Here is a 19700-nt window from a genome sequence, read left to right as displayed (position 1 = left end):
CCAAGGCCAGCCGCCCAGGCTCTGAAGAAAGGGGAAGCGGGTCCAAATGTTGCATTTATTAGAAATGAGGGTGCAGAGTCTGAATGCTCAGAAACACCAATCATCCCAAAGCTAAAACAGCCAGTGGAACAGGAACCAACAGGGAATATAGAAGTATTCGCATCTGGGCCAAAGATACCATCTAGGCCCTCCACCCCACCTTTGGTCCAGATACCATTGGCCTTGGTGTCCCTGCTACTGGGACAAACTGGACTGTGGTACAGGAGTCAGGTATTTCTATGAAGATGGTGTCAAGGGAAACTGACTGTCAGAGGTCAGATTGTCCTCCAGGAACCAGGGATTTCAACCTCACACCAATTATCACACATCTGAAGACAGAAAACAGGCAAAATGTTTGGCTAACAGTAAAAAGACAGTGCAGGGAGAAGCCAGAGTGTGTACTGGACAGACCGAGGTCCCTGGCCTGGGAGCAGGAGCCAGGCCAGCACAGGAAGGAAATCTTCCCCACTGGAGCCTGAATAGTGAACACATGTGGTCCTCATACATGTGGCCCTCTACACAGCCCCAGACAGATAGCTGATGGAGAGTGTATGGGGCTCTGCCTGGTGTGACTCCCTGCCACTGAGGCCCCTTGTTCTCTGCCCAGCTACATGCCCACTGCCAAATGCAGCCAAACCCTAGCATCAGCTAGCTGGTTACTCCCCAAAGCAGGACATGTACCCGCAAAAAGCTTGCCCTCCTAAGTGTGACAGGCCATGGCTGGTCACCTTGGGGTGACATGGGAAATACCTCCTACCCTATTGTTCTTAATTTGCTTGAAATTTCAGAAAGTACAATTTCAAGTGAGGAAGAAAACTGGTCCTGACCCGCACTGGTAAGACTTGTGCCTACCTGGTCAACAGCAGAGGAAGCCACATGTCTAGACAAGGCACACACACCACAGACAGCAGTAAAGAACTCTGCGGATCACTCACTCACACACGACATAATCAAATGGCAGCCAAAGAGGCTGGGGGCAGGCTCAGGGAATTGCCTTTGGGGGATCCATGTAGGCCGGGTTATATGGAGGCTGGCTGGCTCCTAGAAGGAGAAAGGACATGGGTTAGCTGTGGGGACACTGGGCTGCAATGCAAGTGGGCAGGCAAGCCAGGAGGAAAGGACCCGAGGAGCAGAGGCATGAGTTGGGGGACCATGCAGGGTTACTGAATCCACAGTGGTACTCACCAGCCAAGGACTCGTGGTAGGCTGGCGGCCCTGTGGGCTGGGCCAGGTAGGGTGGTGGGTACTGTGTCGGGTAGGGTGCTACTGGCATTCCTGGCTGGGGGGGCATGGGATGGTAGCCCTGGTATGTTGGTCCAGGATAGCTGGGGGCCACAGGTTGAGGCTGAGGGTAAGGGGCGTGAACCACGGTAGTAGTTGTGGTGTTGGTCACGACAGCTGCAACGAGAGAATCCTGATTAGTCAAAACCTTACGGCTCCCTAGGCCAGAAGAGGCCAGGCTTGTCCCTCCTGCTTAGTCAAAACAGGTTCCTCCTGGTCAACCCTTTCCCGCTCTGGGATCAGCATGGGTGGACCGGGTTGGTAAAGGCAGGCTTACGGCGTGGGCGGCAGCACATCTTATACAGACAGCAGCAGGAGCAGGTGAAGCAGATGATGATGGTGGCAATAAACACCACAAAGATGGTCACGCCAATGGCGACGGTCGCTCCGAACCTGCCAAAGAGCCAGTGTAACCACCTTTCACTATTTCATATGACCGGCCACCCTCACATCACCTGTTCCCAGGGGACCCCTTTTGGCAAACGATTCTTAAGAAACTCCCCAGTTTTTTGGTATAAGTCCATTTCAGCCTCAGATTCCTCGTGTATATAACAGGGCTGCTCTTTGAGAATTTATGTAAAGTCACCCATCCCCCCCACCCCAGCCAGCATCCTGTACCCACCTACCCACACACCTGGTCTCTCCCTACCAAGCAACCATATAGCTGTCATGCATATGCCACAATATGCCAGGCAATACAGGATCAAGACAGGCTGCCACGTGCTGAGGAACTGCAGCTCCCACAGGCTGTGGTGACATCCCAGGCTACCCCGTGGTTAACAAGCATAGCTCCATCCCGTAGACACTAGATGGGAGGTGGCCGTGCTCTTTGGAAGAGGCCTCCCTGCCCAACCTGGGCACCCATAGAATAGAGGGTCTGCCCTTTGACAGCACACAGCATGGGCTGGAAGTTCACCCAAATTACTGCCAATAGCAGACGTAGCCCCCCAACTATCTTCCCGTGGTCTCAGGGCTGTATGCTAATAGAAGACAAATGTCTGGCAACTGCAACAGGCAAATTCAAAACCCAAGTCCGGGGCTCTGTCCCTCTGAGATCAGAGAAGGGTGTAAGTGCCACCCCAGGGAAGCGCCAGAGCCTTAGCAGGGCCTCTTGGCCAAGGGACAGACTCCCCCACGCTTCAGGCTTCCAAAAGGAGCCTTCACCAAGACAAGCGCATGAGACCATAGTGTCTCGGCAGCAGTCACAGACAGGAAAGGGCAAAACACATTCGCACGGTCTGCTGCATGCAGTGGAAGGTTCAGTATTTCTCTGCCTCTCTCTCTAGAATGTGCCCGCTCACCCCATGTTAGCCTCCGCCTTCACTCAAGGGGCTCCTGCAGCCCAGGACTTCCCCTCTTTTCATCAGGGGCCACTCGGTTTCAATCTCCTCCCCTTTCAAAGAAAAGGAAATCGAATCTTATCCTTAGTCTTCCCCATTCCTGACGTCAGCAGCAGGAAGGACAGACTCACCGGCCCTGTAGCCACCCTCTTAAAGACACAGCATGACTCAAACACCATGCTCAGCACGAGCTGCCAGGCAGGCATTGACAAGGGCTGGAAGGGGAAAGCAGAGGCCCCAGGGCTAACACTTTCCCAGCCCTGTGTTCCCAGGCCTCTAAATGCAGCCCCACCCCAGCCTCTAAGCTATTCTGCCCACCTGACCCACTCCCCAGAAGCCTGCCTAGGAAGGGCAGGACCCTGGTTCTGGCTGACACATAAGCAGATGACTGCCATGGTCCCTCTTCTGCTCCCAAGCCACAACATAACCCTGCCAGGTCTGATCATGTTTCCCAGTGCTGTCTCTAGTGCCTGAGGCTCCACCAGCCCCTTGAACCACAGGAAGCTGTTTCATAGTCACTAGTGACAGTGTGTATACCTACCTTTCTGTGGGTATAGAGTAAGTATAGTTAACAATTAAAACCTAGGGTTTGCCTAACCAAAGAGTAAAACTTATAAAAAAAATTTAAAAAGCCAATTCCAATCTTTTATTAAAAATTTAGTACGGTGTGCTACCACACAAGTAATGCCTGAAATCAGGAGGCTGTTGAGACGGGAGGATTAAGAGTTCTGGGCCAACCTGAACAACATAGTGAATTCTAGGCAGGCCTGGACTATACTGAGAAACCTTGTCCCCAAAAAACCCAACAAAAAAATTAGATACTCTTTGCAAGACCCACAAAACCAGGTGGGGCCAAGGACTCGCATCTCCCTCTTTAAGTCTAGACAGATCACCAAGCACCCGGCCATGTTCTGCCTCAGGGTCTCTACACACCCAGGCCTTCCCCACAACCCTCGCTCCTACTTAATAATACCTGTTCTTCTCTCAGACCTCGGCTCAAAGCACCAGTTCAAGGCGACACATTTCTTAACCACAAAAACACCAGACTCCTTGGCTAATGCTATGACAGAGTTAAAGACCTGTCAATGTAGATACCCATCTGGCAGAGGCAGGCAAAGGATCTCTGAGTTCCAGGCCAGCCTTGTCTGTGTTAGAGTTCCAGGCCAGCCTTGTCTGTGTTAGAGTTCCAGGCCAGCCTTGTCTGTGTTAGAGTTCCAGGCNCCAGGCCAGCCTTGTCTGTGTTAGAGTTCCAGGCCAGCCTTGTCTGTGTTAGAGTTCCAGGCCAGCCTTGTCTGTGTTAGAGTTCCAGGCCAGCCAGGGCTACCTACCGAGATCCTGGCTCAAAAACAATAACAAACAACAACAACAACAAAACAAAACACAAAAAACAAAGTTAAGTACACTGAGGGAAGATATAACCTATGCACAGTGTGACACTTGGGGCTTGGCAGAAGTGCTTTTCCAGAGGGTAAGAACCAAAGAGAACCATCAATGGTAGGACATGGCAGCAGATCTGCTTCAGACCTCAGGCCCCTGCATCTTTCCTCTGGGGAGCTTCTCTGGGGTCCCAAGCCACTGTCAGGCAGCAGGGACTGAACCCTACTATGAAATCCACTCTGGGGACAACAGTGCCCTCAGCAGAACAGGTAGCACATAGGTGTCCAGTGGAGTGTCTCTTTAAGAAGAGAAGCAGCCATGGACAGCCCTGCCTCTCAACCGCCTCCTCTGGGCACAATTCTGAGGCTCTGAAGAATAGGAGAGAAAGAAATCCCAGAGACCTGTTCTTCCTCCTAGCATATGGCCTGCCCCCCACCCCCACACTTCCAGCTGTCTCCACCCATGGGAAAGCAGCCTTTTCACACACTGTGAGGCCCCTGAGTGGTCTCCACAGAGTGGTCCACACACATCACGCACTTCTGATTCACTCTTTGATCTGCTGAGCATGCCATGCCAGTGCCGGGGTGCCAACCCCACTTCAGTGCAGTCCGGCGCTTCAGACCAGCTGCCTCCTTGCCCTCAACCCCAGCCTTCATCTTGGCTCTCCCTGCCACTGTTCCCCAAATGCTGCTGTCCATCCTCCATACTTTCTTCTTACCCAAGCCCTCAAGGCAAGGCCCCTGCACCCTAATCCCCATGAAGGCCATGTCTACCTGGCATTGCTGTGCAGGGCTGGGTCAAGGAAGTCGGTTTGTCTGTCCATTCTCTCCTTTCTTCCTTACTGGCAGGCAGCTGCTGAACACCACCAGCCCACCTCCACCCTACCCTCCCAAGACCTCTGACCAGGAAGTCACAGCCTGAACATCACCAGCCTACCTCCACCCTACCCTCCCAACACCTGTGGTCAGGAAGTCACAGTCATGCCCAATGGCTGCCTGCCATGGTGCCCCATGTTCTTTTCCTCTGAAACTTGTTCTGTGGCTGAGGATGGGAACAAGATGCCAGGGTAGGAAAGTAACATGGGAGCTCACATCTGTAATTCCAGCAATCAGGAAGTGGAGGCAAGAGGACAACAAATTCTGGGCCAGCCCAAAGAATATGGTGAGATCCAGGCTAGCCTGGGCTACAGAGCAAGAGCCTGTTTCAAAAGAAACAACAAAACACTAGAGATATAGCTCAGTTAATAGAGTTCTTGCCTATGTAAGCGATAAGTTATTCTGTTCTGTTTTCAGTGTGCTGTGTTCTGTGTGTGTGTGTGTGTGTGTGTGTGTGTGTGTGTGTGTGTGTGTGTGCTGTGCTGTGCTGTGTTCTTAAGAATGCTGAGAGTCACAGAAGACTGGTGGCACTAGGCCCCTCCCCTGAGGCTGGCAGCCATACCAGTCTTGGCCTTTTCTCTATGCAGGGGCCCTGCCCTGCAGAATCATATATTTAAAACTGTTTTACTTACTCTAGTCTCTTGAATTTGTTAACATAGAGTGGGGGTCCTGTTTCTCACACCTACCACACAGTGAGGCCCCAGGCTCAACCTCTAAGAGTGGTGACACACACCTGTAATTCAATCACTGGGGAGGATCAGAAGTTCAAGGTCATCCTCAGCTACACACCTGGCTCAAGGCTAGCCTGGGCTACGCTACAAGGACTTTCTCAGGAAGGAAGGGAGGGAGGGAGGAAAGGAAGAAAGAAAAGCAAGGCAGGAGCCTGGCTAGGAAGTTTAGGGCTACGAGAGTGTGGGGGCCGCTGTGTGTTGGGGCGGGAAGACTTACAGCTGTAATCACCCTTCATGGAGGGGTCAGACTGATCCTGAGACAGAGCTGCCAACCAGCACAGTGACTGACACCAACAAAGCTTCACATGGTGACAGAGGCTCTTCTGTTGTCTCAGCACCTTGATTCAACATCACCTCCGCCTTCCACCCATGACCGCATCACCCCCTTCCACCAGTGACCACATCACCATCTCATATTGTTTCCCTATTAGCTTAGCCATCATTCTGCCACAGACATTGGCCACCCTGCTGCCACCATCTCCTCACAGCACTGTAGCCTCTACCAAGTGTCACTTCCTCTCAAGTCACCTCTACCCATCAGATACCTACCAACCCACCGCATCCCCCAGGTCAATAGAGATCCCACCCTGGACCTTCAACCATCAGCCCCCAACCAGTTACCCGCCCCATCATCTCTCTCCCCAGCATACAGAGGAAACCTGGCTCCCAGGAGGGTCAAAGGTCCCAGTGGGCAAACATGGTCACTCCTTCCCTGGGACACAATCCCAATGATTCTGTGCCCTCTTAGGACAGAGAGGCCACTCCCAAGCCCACCTGAGCCCTTGTCACCTCTGACAGAGAAACAGACACAGCCCACAGGCTTTATTTACCCTGACATAGGGTCACTGTCAAAACTGGATCGAAACCTCAGCGCTGAACCCAAATGTTCCGGTGTCTCCTCCAGGGGGGTGGAAAATCTGCTAGCAGAAAAGAGAAAACGCATGAGGAACACACTCCATCCCCACCTGCACCCCACAACACACCGCTGCTGGGGCACACAGGACATTCTGAGGATGGACAGTGTACACACTGGGATCCCAAGCCGGAGTACCATACACTCTTCTCGGGCACACTAAAGCCAATCTACAGGACACAGCGCATATGAGGCCAAGAAACAGCAGATCTCCAACTTTGAGATCTGGAAAGTACCTGCTCTGACCACAACAGGATGAGGGTGGAGACCAAGAGTGAGGGCTACGTTGCCCCAAAGTTAAAAACAAAAGAAATACGGGGGTGGGGGAGAGAAAAGACAGCAACTCTTCCGAAAACAATAGACTAAGTTGAAATCTCAAATGCCTGTAGCTCTGGAGACTGGCAGAGGATCGCAAGAGCTAAGCCAGCCTGGGCTGGCAAGATGCTTTCTGAGGAGGGGAGGGAGGGAGGGAGGGAGGGAGGGAGGAGAAAAGGGGAGGGAGGGAAGAGGAGAAGAGAGACAGAGACACCTTATGGTTATACAGAATGGAAAAAAAAAAAACTATTAGGTCAAAGTTTACCAAAATAAGAGTCATGGTAATGCACATCTGCAATCCCAGCCCCAAGGAAGTAGAGGCAGGGGAATCAGGAGTTAGGGCAAGCCTGGGTTGCAAAAGACCCCATCCTGAATAAAACAGACAGCAGTCAGGACAGGGCTTAACTAGTTCTTAGAGGGGAGTGAATTTCATTACTAGACTTTATCAAGAAGGACAAAAAATAAGCAAGACACAGTTGGAGTGGTGACTCAGAATCTCAGCACCCATGAGGTGGAGGCAGGGGACTGCCTAGAATTCAAGCTCCTTTTAGGCTACAGAGTGTGTCCCTATATGGGGATGGGGAGCTAAGTGCAATAATTCATGCCTTGAATCCCAGCAAACCGGGGCAGGAAAATCAGAATTCAAGGTTATTCTTAGCTCCTTAGCAAGTTCAACGCCAGCCTCAACTAAACTGTAGAAAACTCTTGTAGAGGCAGGGCTGATGCTAAGGTCCTGTTCCCCAGTTGGTTCTTGAGCCACCAGTAAAGAGGTCATGGGCCAATTGCTGGGCAGAAGGAGTAGGTGGGACTTCTGGGTCCCTGGAGAAAAGGAGAGACACAAGGAGAGGAGAGGCAGGGTTCACCATGCTTCTGATGGAGAAAAGGTGACCAGCCAGCCTCGCGAGGTCTCACAAAGGAGTGGCCACACAGGCTGCTCCTACAGGCTGGCAGTCAGGGTTGGTTAGCAGGCACCAGATGTAACTGAGCAACTGAAGTTTAGGGCAGGTAGGAGGTGCGGAGATAGGGCACACTTTTCCGGGTGAGAGATATATATCGCCCAGCAATTGTGTCAAAAGGTAAGTTGAAATTGAATTCAATTGGATTCAAGGGAAGCTAGGTGGGGGCTGGTAGCATGACCCATTCCCGGAATTAAGGCAGTTTACCAAAAGCTACACAAAACAAAAATGGAACAAATAAAAAGCCCACAAACAAACAAACAGAAACAACAATAAAACTCTAGAAAAACCAGGCATGGTGGTCCATGCCTGCACTGGGGTCTGAGGATGACTTTGAGTTCAATGCCATTCTGGACTGCATAAGAGTGCATGGTGTGCCTGCAGAGGTCAGGAGGTGCACTGGATTCCCATAGGACTGGGACTACAGTTGAGCTGTCAGGTGAGTGTTGGGAACTGAACCCCAGTCCTCTGGAAGAAGAGTCAGTGCTAACCGCTGAGCCATCTCTCCAGTCCCATTTCCTTTCTTTAAAGCAGAGCAAATAAAAATTTAGAACTCCCAAGAGTGGGAAGGGTTCAAAGAAAGGACTATCCCAGACCCTATTTTGTTGTCTGAGGTGGGGTCTCCCTGTTATGTAGATCTGGCTGTCCTGGAACTTGCCTTAAATTCATGAGATTCAACTGCCTTTGCATCCTCTCATGTGCTGGGATTAAAGGTGTGCACTACCATGCTCAACCCCAGACCCTATTTTTTTTTTTAAGATTTATTTATTTAATGTACATGAGCATTCTGTCTGTCGCAAACACAAAAGAAGAGGGCATCAGATCCCACTACAGATGGTTGTGAGCCACCATGTGGTTGCTGGGAATCAAACTCATGACCTCTGGAAGAGCAGACAGTACCCTTAACCACTGAGCCATCCCTCTAGTGCCATCCAGACCCTATCTTAAAAAAAAAAAAAATCTAGCGCAAAGTCTTCAGAGAGCAGGGAATAATGGAGCCGGGCACAGTGGCTGGGAAGAGACAGTGGAGATAAGCCTGCCATCCAAGCCTTCCTGGTGGCCTTCCCCAGTGTAATGGAGGGACATCTAGGAAGCTGGGCTTCATTGCCAGAAGCTTTGGGGGACCACGGTGGTAAATATTAGATCCACAGCCCACAAAATGAGGAGGCCATAATGATTCTATACTCCTGGACAGGACCTGAAACATCATGTCTGACAAGGAAGGGAGGAAAGAACAGTCTTCCCTTCCAATCATGAGTCTCTGTGCTCAGGCTAACATCCTCTCAGAAATAACACGAATCCTCTAGAGAGAGAATTCCTCATTCCCGCAATCAGTTCTATAACTGACATGTTAGACAGACAATCAAAAACTTTCACTAAGAGTGGTATAAATAGAAAACAAGAGTAAGTGACAAGAAAAACATCCCCAAGGGCCGGGCATAGTGGCACATACTATTAATCCCCATCAGGAGGCAGAGGCAGAAGGATTTCTGTGAGTTTGAGGATGGCCTGGTCTACATAGTGAGTTCCAGGACAGCCAGAGTTATAAAAACCCTGCCTCAAAAGGCAAAATAAAACAAGTAATGCCCACGGGGCTCTGAGCATGAGATTAGCAGACACGGACGCCAAATGTCCAAGCACACTATTGAAAGAACATCCAGGCAGTGAAGGAGCTCTTGCCTCTAAGCCTCGCCTGAGTTTCTTACCTGGGCGGAGGTTCAATACCACAGTGCAGGGAGAGCTGGCTCCTGACAGTTGTTCTCTGATGTCTACATGTGCACCAGGCATTTGTGTGCCCGTGCACATAAAAATAATGTAACTCTAAAAATGTTTAATGAATAAACACGGGACTGGCCAAAGCCATGGTTGGGCCAATGACATGGCTCAGAGCGTAAAGGTGCTTACTGACAAGCCGAGGACCTGAGTTTAATAACACAGCCTATACGCAGGGAGAAAACTGATTTGTAAAAGTCAAAATTGGCCTCTACATGGAAGGCACAACATACATGCACACGCATACACACACACCAAACATAATAAAAAAGTAAACAGAGAAATTACCAGAAAGAACTTAGAGACTAAAAACAAAGCAACTCTGAGAACTTTGAAGTTCCCTAGAAAGACACTGAGAAGATGTCTAAGCCAAAGTGGGAACACTGCGACGTGCCTGGATGTGCACGGGAAATTCGAGAGAGAGAAGAATCAAAGGGAACAAATCAAAACTTCAAGATTTGGAAAAGAGAGGCAGGGAGGTTGGATCCCCAGCACAAAACAAAACAAAACAAAAACAAACAAACAAAAAAACCAAAAAGCAAAAAACCCCTGAAGATATGGAGACTTCTCAGCCTATTTATATTGTAGGCAATAAGACTGCAGACCAGCCGGGCCTGGTGGCGCAGGCCTTTAATCCCAGCACTCGGGAGGCAGAGGCAGGCGGATTTCTGAGTTCGAGGCCAGCCTGGTCTACAGAGAAACCCTGTCTCGAAAAACCAAAAAAAAAAAAAAAAAAGACTGCAGACCAGGGGCTGGAGAGATGGCTCAGAGGTTAAGAGCACTGACTGCTCTTCTAGAGGTCCTGAGTTCAATTCCCAGCAACCACATGGTGGCTCACAACCATCTGTAATGGTACCCGATGCCCTCTTCTGGTCATCTGAAGACAGCTACTTATATATAATAAATAAATAAATCTTTTTTTTAAAATTATAAAAAATAAAAAAAGACTGCAGTCCAGCTGATATGGAGATTAGAAAGGGTGTACACCAGGTTAGCCCAGCAGAAGTATGTACCGGTGAGTAGTCCAGTGAGAAGGTATGCGATGCTCAGGCTCTCCCTACAGATTGGTCTCTGCCTCACTTTTCCAAGTTACAGATCATTCTGAAGCCTTATCGCCCCCTGGTGGCCCGGATGAGTTGGTGCACATCTTCAACACCAGCATTTGGGAGGCAGAGGCAGGCAGGCAAGCAGAGCTATGTGAGTTTGAGGTCAATCTGGTCTACATAGAGAGTGTTAAGACAGCCAGAACTCTGCATCAAAAAGTCAAGGTAGGGGGCTGGAGAGATGGCTCAGCGGTTAAGAGCACTGACTGCTCTCCCAAAGGTCCTGCGTTCAAATCCTAGCAACCATATGGTGGCTCACAACCATCCATAATGAGATCTAACGCCCTCTTTTGGTGTGTCTGAAGACAGCTACAGTGTACTTATTTATAATAACAAACAAATCTTTGGGCTGGAGCGAGGTCCTAAATTCAATTCCCAGTAACCAGATGAAGGCTCACATTTTATGTATGTGGCTACAGTGTACATAAAACAAATAAATAAAATTAAAAAAAAAAATCAAAGGTCATCAATGGAAGGAGAGGACTTTGGTCCTGTGAAGGTTCTGTGCCCCAGTGTAGGGGAATGCCAGGTGTGGGTGGGTTGGGGAGCAGGGGGGGCCGGGGATAGGGGATTTTCAGAGGGGAAACTAGGAAAGGGGATAACATTTGAAATGTAAATAAAGAAAATATCTAATTAGAAAAAGAAAAAAATCAAAGTAAATAAATGCAGGAACTGTAGAAATGACTCAGTGGTGAAAAGAACTTTGCTGTTCTTATATAAGACCTGGCTTTGGTTCCCAGGCCCTACATGGTAGCTCACAACTGTTTTTAACTCCAGTTCCAGGGGACCTGACGCCCTCTTCTGAACTTTTTGGTCATATATATATATATATATATATATATATATATATATATATATGGTACACATACATACATGCAAGCAATTACATACATGCAGGCAAAAATACCCATGCACACCAAATAAAAATAAATAAATCTTAAAAAGAAAAAAAGATTTACTTATTTATTTATTATGTATATAGTGGTTTGCCTGGATGTATGTCTTCAGGCCAGGGAGGATACCAGATTACATTATAGATGGTTATTGAGCTACCATGCAGTTGCTGGGAATTGAACTCAGGACCTCTGGAAGAGCAGCCAGTGCTCTTAACCTCTGAGCCATGGCTCCAGCCCCAATAAATAAATCTTAAATGAATAAAATAAAACGGACAGTGCCTAAGGATCAACATCTGAGGTCATCCTCCAGTCTCTATATATACTTGAGCCTCATGCATGTGTGTGTGCTCATGGTCGGTCTCTCTCTCTCTCTCTCTCTCTCTCTCTCTCTCTCTCTCTCTGAGCTTGCCTTGCTAAGTCTGGGGCTTTCTTGCTGGGAACTCTACTGAGCTACATCCTAGATGACCTATTATATCTAAATGGAATAAGAATCTGATTTTTAAAAATTACTTTTAAAAAATTACTTTAAGCTGGGTATAATGCATGCACTCACAGTTCCAATTATTGTGTAATAGAGAGAAAGGTTGTTTGAGACCTGGGAAACCCAGCAAGATCCTATATCAAAAGAAAGGGGAGAGAGAGAGAGAGAGAGAGAGAGAGAGAGAGAGAGAGAGAGAGCTGGAGAGATGGGTCAGTAGTTAAGAGCACTGGCTGCACTTCCAGAGGACCCTGGTTCCAATCCCAGCACTCACACTGCAGCTCACAAAGGTCTGCAACTCAGTCCCAGGGGATTGTGGCTTTTGAGGGCCTTGCTTGTAAACAATACACAGAAATACATGCAGGTAAAGTACCATATACATAATCTAAAAATAAGTAATTTCGTAAGTGTCAAAAGGGACAGTTAAGTTGGCAGTGTACCTGCCTCGCATGCAGAAAGAAGGCCATGGGTTCAATCCTCAACCCTGCATATAACCAGGTGTAGTGGTGCGCACCTGCAATCCTAGCACTTGGGAGGTGGAGGCAAAGGAACGAGACGTCCTTGTCTGTATACTCTGTCCAAAACTAGCTTGGGCTATATCTTAAAATAAGCTTTTAAGCTGGGCAGTGGTGGTGTTCACCTTTAATCCCAGCACTTAAGTAGGCAGAGACAGGCAGATCTCTGAGTTAAAGGCCAGCCTGGCCTGGTCTACAGAGTGAGTCCTGGACAAGCAGGACTACACAGAAACCGGTCTTGAAAGAACAAAACTAATAACGATAACAATAAGATGAAGGGTTTTTAAGTAATAAAAATCAACAAAATGAAAAAATTTAAATACAGTATCTATAAGCCAAGCCTGGTGATGCATAAATTTTAATCTCAGCACTCAATGAGCAGAGGCAGGCAGATCACTGAATCTGAGGCCAGCCAGAGCTATAGTTAGACCCTCTCTAGGTGTGTATGGGGTGTGGGGGGAAAGACATCTGTAATATAAGGACAACCAACAATTATTCTTAGTCACTAGGTGGCGTCTCTGGGACCTGGCAGTTCCATGCATATCTTTAAGAACTTCTTCCAGACTTATGCAAAGCAGGAGGAAGGGGTACCAAGATGCCCACTGCTGCAGCTATGTGTTAACAGCTTTGGACTCAGAAAATGACACAGTTCTGACAGCTGCCTTATGAACACTGTACTGAGGTCAAACAGTAGGGGCATTTGTTGGAACGCCCCCAAAGATGTACCCATAAAACAATACAGACTTTTAATGAATGCAAACACAAGTGTGTACTTTAAACACAGTAGACTGGGGTGCCCATGGGATGGGAAGGGAACAGACTGAAGCAGACACAGATAGATGGTGTGGTCTGGGCTTGTGCAGAGCACCGATGGCTGCCTGCCATGAGCTAAGTACGATCACTACATCTCTCAAGCTGTGGCCAAGCACAAAGGAAAACAGAGGCTGACGCGGAGAGACACAGCTTGGTCCTCACAGATGACCACAGTGTATAGGGAAGAAGATGAAACACAAACACACAGCTGTGCTGGGAGGACATAGCTGAGCAATCTCTGGGCACACACACATGCCCTGCGCCTTGTGTGGCAGACACAGAGCCACAGTATATACACAATGTGGGGTACTCCCATAACCTGGTATCTACCCCGAGGACCTGTGGGTTCAAGTACACCCCCAGAGCCAAGCAGCTGAGGCCACTGAGCCCAGCCCAAGGCTGAGTAAAACAGAGCCCTTGAGGATCGGGGGGGAGGAGGGAGGACAGAGTAGAGTAGGAACTCCTATCTAGAATAGGAGTCCTCAAACACTCTGGCTCAATGCACAGCCACTATCTTGAGAAGCCAGAGGAGCTAGGCGCTCTCCAGGGAATGGACTGAAGTTTCTCCCCCTCTCCCTTTCCCTCCCCTCCACATACCTACCTGGACTCTGGCTCAGGACACATTTCCTCATTCCACTGGATTTTCCTCAGCACGTCCGAGCAGCAGTATTGGTTGGAACAGGAACCACAACAGAAATCAGGACAGAACACTGGGATGGAATTGTCTTCACCAAAGGGCCTGCACAGCTCACCATGGGCTGAAGCAAAGAGAGACAGGCATGTTCTCCTCTGTCCCACAGGTCGGGTCCCATTCACACCCCAGGCAATGGCAGAGATTTCTCCATGTGCAGCCACCAGGCACAAGCATGTTTTAGGTCACCTCAGGGGACCACCCTACCAAGCCTTTGCCCTGTCCTCCGGGCCACAGCAAGGAACCCTGCATCCCTTGGCAGTCTGATGGCTTCCTGGCAGAAGCCTGACTTGTCAAAGAGTAAATCTGATTGGGCTACTTGCTGCTCTCAGAATCCCCTATTTTTAAATCAAGAGACCTCCTGCCGAGGCAGAGTGTCCATTGCAAAGGCCCTCCGCGATTAGCCCTTCTGCCTCACCTCTCATGCCTGTCCCTCACCTGAGACTCCACTCTTCCTTCAAGGCCTTATTCCTGGCTACCTCCCAGAAGCTGCCAAGCCCATAAAGTGTACACATATACAGAAACACGCCCGAGCAACTTTAGCCACAGGACTGTCCAATATTTAATCCTCATGTCCTGCATAGCAGCCTCACCTGTCGGGCACAAATGCAGAGAGAGAGAGAGAGAGAGAGAGAGAGAGAGAGAGAGAGAGAGAGAGAGAGAGAGAGAGAGAGAGCTGAACCTTAGCCTGTACCAACAGGCTGAATCCTGACCAATTCACAATTACACTCACCACACAAGACTCCATAAAGCACTAGGTGTGTGGTGGTATTAGAAAATGTGGCACTGTGTGAGACCCTCAGTGGCACATAGACTCTCAGTCCAAGAGCAAGCAAGCAAATCCCAATCAACAAGGTCATGTTGAGAGACAGGCACCAACACCAGGTACCAACAAGTTTACAACCCTCTGGGAAGATGCCATGTCCCTGTGTCCTTAGGCTACACTAGCAAACCTGAAACCCACACACAGGAGAACCCCACATGAAAGACCCTCATCAAGGCTCATGTGGGACAGTCCCTTAAGTATCAGTCTGGAAGCAGTCCTGAGCCAGCACATGAACTCTGGTCAGAGGGCCCAGCCAGATCTGTCAGTGGAGCATGTGCCTTGCTTGGGGCTGCCAGAATGAGGCCCAGGGGAAGAGGTGCTATGACAGGCTGTGGAAGGTTAACTTGGAGGTAAAGAGGGCTACATTTTTGTTGTTTTTGGCAGAACCTTGCTCTGGGCAAAACCATGAAACGGGTCTATCTGACCACTGCAGGCCCAGCTCAGCCAGCTCACCACCTGAAAGTGAGCCAGGCTGCAATTCGGAGGCTGAACAGCCCACGCCAGTGAGACTTCTTGCTTTCTTTTTAGGCTAGGGTCTCACGCCCTAGTTTGCCTGGAAACTCACAGCCTAGACCAGACTGGCCTCAAACTCACAGGGATCCTCCTGCCTCTGCCTTTGGAGTGTTGAGATTAAAGACAGGTGGCATCTGCTGAAGTCCACACCAGTGGTTCTTTAAGGCTGAGACCCTCCAGACACAGAACAAAACTCTCTATAGTCTGGAGACCCACTCTCCCCGAGCCTCCCTCGGGGGATGGACTGACTCCGTTCTTATCTCCAAATTCACATCAGCCCTCAGGAAACAGCCATTTTCCTCCAGGAAGCCACCCATCATCACAACAGAATCAGTTTCCCAGGGCCAGGCGGGGGACTGTTCCAATACACACCCGAATAGGCCCCCAGTCTGCCCTTCCAAACCCAAGTGAGTCATCCCTCTAATGATGAAAAGGGAACGAGGTGTCTCCTCCCCACACCAGCCTTAGGGCCCAGCTTCTCCAGGAACACAGGGCTGTAGAGGAGGCAGGCGCAGGGCTCCCAGCCAGGAAACAAGCTGAGAGGGAAAGCCTTTGCTGGAAGGGCCAGGCTGCCTTTGAGCCTGAAGCTAACCCCAGGTGAGAGTCCTGCTCCAGCCCCTGGAACAGGTAGGGCCTTCAGGAAGGACACAACAAAGGTAGTCAGTATCAGCTCAGGAGGGAAGAGGTGACAAGATGAAGTCAGGGGTGGGGTTCGCAGACGCCCCCTGGTTTCCAGGGCGTCAAGTCGAAGCACTCCAAGGCTGGTCCTGTCTGGCTCATTCCAGAGACATCTAGGGGAAGTGTCTGACCCGACCCGGTCCCTAGGGAGCACACACCGCCCCCTCCTCCCAGGCTCACCACCCGGAGGCGGCAGCAGCAGCAACAGCAGCAGCAATAGGGTCCACGGAGAGGGCGCCGGCGCAGCCATGGCGGGACAGACCAACGGACGAACTGACGGACCAAGCCCAAGACCTCCGTGCCGCCGCAACCTCCGCGACCAGCGCGGCCCTAGCCTCCTTGCCCCGCCCCGGCCAGTTTCCGGAACCCCCGCCCGAGAGGGGGAAGAAGTGGGAGGGAAGGGAAGGGAAGCGGCCGCCCCTCCCAGCCTGGCCCTGGGAGTCTCTCCAGCACCGGTCCACGAAGATTTAAGACAGGTTTCCCAGATGCAGCAGGAGGGGGCTGGTGCATCCAAGTTGCCCTCTGCTCATGGCACACTTTTGCGGGGAGACCCTCTTACGGCTGGCTTAGGTGCTAGAAAAGGATCTCAGTGGCAACGTTATCCAAACACTTGAGCGCCAGCCTGGCTTAGGTGCTAGAAAAGGATCTCAGTGGCAACGTTATCCAAACACTTGAGCGCCAGCCGTGTACAGCTGGTGCGCGCCTCCAATTGGCCCTCAGGGCAGCTGCGATTTTCTTGCTGGCTCCTGGGATCCTCACACAGATTCACGGGAGGAGGATCACGCAGCTTGAAGCAGGGAATGGTGCCCAACAAATTCAAGTTCCTTTTAGCAGATTTCCAGGACCTCAGTCTGAGGAGTGTCACTCCCCAGTGACCAAGACCACCTCCAGGCAGCTGCTCACCCTGGCTCAGGGATCTGATCCTGAGGTAAGAACTAACAGCTCCCAGGGTACACACAGGCCACCCACCTCCTGAGGGACTTCTAACAGGCTGCCCCTTCCCCTCAATGTGGGACAAAGTTCCTAACAAGGCCAGGGAACGGAGGAATGTGTACTTGTACTGCCCAGCACCCACACAGACAGTACTTTCTTCTCGGGACTGATCCCGTGACATGTCTGCTAGGGGACCACCTGAGTCAGTCTGCACTGTACCTTCACACATTTTCATCTGAGGCTGGGGCATGGCTGTAGACAAAGATCAAGCCCTAAAGAGACAGTCTGGAAGGTCTCCAGCAGTTAGTCAACCAGTAGAATTATAGTCGAGTCGGAAGTTCCTTCTGGTCAAGAAGATGAAATCTCTAAACTATCATATGTAAGAGTTAATCCAGTGGCCAGGCCAAAGGAGAACCCTGTCAGCAAGATGGGCTCACTTTAAGATCTGCTCAAGAATAGGTGGAACAATTATCCCTTTAATGTTTCCTTCCCAGAATCCCTGGCCCCCAAGCACAGTTCTTACAAGCTGCCATGAGGTTCTCTTGAGTCTGCTTTTCTCTTTTCTCCTTTTCTGTCTTTTTGAATGCTTGTCAGAACATATATTTGCTTTTTGCTAATGGTTTGGGCTGCCTCTAAAGCTCTACTCTGCCCTTGCTGGTTTAACACCAAGAGAATGACATTTTCCCTTCTCTTCCTCCTCCTCCTCCTTCAGATGCAGAAGGGGTTTTTGTTTTGTGGCCAACAAGGGTCTCGCTATGTAGATCTGGCTGGCCTCTGCTTCACAGAGGTCTGACTGCTTTTACCTCCCCCAAAGGTGTGTGCCACCAGAGCCAGGCTTTGCTTTTAAGCTAAGTTCGAATAAACTTTGGCTTGGCTTGACTTTCTAACATCTCCTGCCTTTTAAATCTTAAATTGGCAAAGAACACAAACCCATTCCTGCATGCCTGGAGAGCACTTCCAGGTCATTAGGGTGACTGTTACAGGGGGAGGTGACTCAACACACAGAAGCAGTGGTTGCTCTTGCAGAGAGGCTGAGTCTGTTCCCAGCACCCATATGGTGGCTCACAACCATCTGTAGCCCCAGTGCTAGGGGGTCCCATGCCCTCGTATGACCCCGTTGGTCACCAGGCACACTCGTGGGGCAAGCATTCATACACACAAGTTGTGCAGGGACCTGGTCAGCCAGAATGAAAGAACAACACAAACCCCATCTGTCTCCATTCAAGGACCAGATCTGATTTTTTAAAAAGGCCATAAGGCACCAGCTCCAGGAACAGACCATAAGTCCCAGAAACTAGGCCATAAGACACCAGCTCCAGGGCAGACCCTAAAATATAGAAACAAGATCCATAAAACCCCCTCCCAAGAACAACCTGGAGATAATCACAAAAATAGGGAGATTTCTCAGAATGGGCCATCTGTGCTGGGCAGCCCTATCTCATCTTAGGATTAAACATTCAAGACTTAGGAATGCAGACCGCTGACCACCTGTGACCTCCTAACACCCACCAATAAAACTCTAGATTACCTAATCCCTCTAGAGAGTTGTCCTGGTTCCCTATTAGAAGGCCTGTGTGCCTTTGCCTGGGGTCACCATCTCAAAGAATGGTTGACCTCATGCTGGTTGATTCTGCAGAATAAAAGCTCTGTGTCTCTGCGTACTGAGTCTGAGGTCTTCCTTCAGCAATTTTTGGACTCTTACAAGAACAAGTGATGCTCTGGAGGCCTGTCAGATAGAGCTGGCTGGGTGTGGGTGCCGCCCAGGACTGGGCCGGGAGTGGCAGTTGCTAGTACAGCTGGCCCAAGGGGCCAGCACCTGGGCTCCTTCCATCTGTCTTGGATGTTGGTCAGTCAGAGCCTCCTTCCTCAGCATTCATTGCACCTAGAGCAACAGCCTTACTGCAGGCCTAACCGGTGATCTGTACCCTCAGATGCATCAATGTGATGGGGCAGGGTTGGCTAGCTAGTCAGATATCAGTAGACATGGAGGTCATCGGGACTAGAGCACTCTTCACTGATATTTGGACCCCACCACCTTTGTCCCTGGATAACACTAGTTTTGAGGAAAGAGGAAATACATTTGTTTCTTCTTGGAATTTGAATCCCAGTGGTTAATCATCAATGAACTCCTCCTGTGGCTACAAATACAAGTGGCCCTGTGGACAAGACCCTTGGATGAAAACAGCAAGAAGTTCCTTGCCCAGCCCTCCAAGAATAAGGAGAAAATCCTGTTTTCACAAGCTCATGGGGACTGCTGGAAGCCTGAGGAAAATGGCACCTGAAGCCATATTCTAAGGCCCAGCAGGTAAAGACACATAGTCAGACAACATGGCAGAGCCAAGCAGCTGCACCAGCAAGTGGTGCACATGAACACAGCAACACCTGCAGCTCTCCAACCCACCCACTCCTGCTTCCTGGCCCTGATATTCCCCTGTACTGGGGCACAAAATCTTTGCCAGACCAAGGGCCTCTCCTCCCAATGATGGCAGACTAGACCATCTTCTGCTACATATGCAGCTAGAGACACGAACTCAGGGGGTACTGGTTAGTTCATATTGTTGTTCCACCTACAGGGTTGCAGACCCCTTCAGCTCCTTGGGTAATTTCTCTAGCTCCTCCATTGGGGGCCCTGTGTTCCATCCAATAGATGACTG

The 19700-nt window shown here is 50.0% G+C and overlaps 1 protein-coding gene across 3 annotated transcripts; it reads right to left on the bottom strand.

Moving 5' to 3' along the window:
* Positions 1–36: 36 nt before the first annotated feature.
* On the bottom strand, positions 37–16481 carry Shisa5 (shisa family member 5). 3 transcript variants are annotated; one of them, XM_021206909.1, is made up of 6 exons: positions 16294–16481; positions 14007–14163; positions 6474–6560; positions 1598–1713; positions 1225–1437; positions 37–1080 (listed from the first exon to the last, which is right to left on the bottom strand). In XM_021206909.1, the coding sequence occupies exons 1-6, from the start codon at positions 16361–16363 to the stop codon at positions 1022–1024; spliced, it is 702 nt and encodes a 233-aa protein (XP_021062568.1). In that variant the 5' UTR covers positions 16364–16481; the 3' UTR covers positions 37–1021. The 3 variants fall into 3 exon arrangements, with proteins under 3 accessions (XP_021062568.1, XP_021062567.1, XP_021062569.1); XM_021206908.1 differs by having other exon boundaries at positions 46–1080; positions 6474–6563; XM_021206910.2 differs by lacking the exons at positions 6474–6560; positions 14007–14163; positions 16294–16481 and adding an exon at positions 2622–2757 and having other exon boundaries at positions 46–1080.
* Between the last annotated feature and the right edge of the window lie 3219 nt (positions 16482–19700).

Source organism: Mus pahari, chromosome 10 (genome assembly GCF_900095145.1).
Source record: "Mus pahari chromosome 10, PAHARI_EIJ_v1.1, whole genome shotgun sequence".
Lineage (NCBI taxonomy): Eukaryota > Metazoa > Chordata > Mammalia > Rodentia > Muridae > Mus > Mus pahari.
This window is presented reverse-complemented; position numbering and strand designations above follow the sequence as displayed.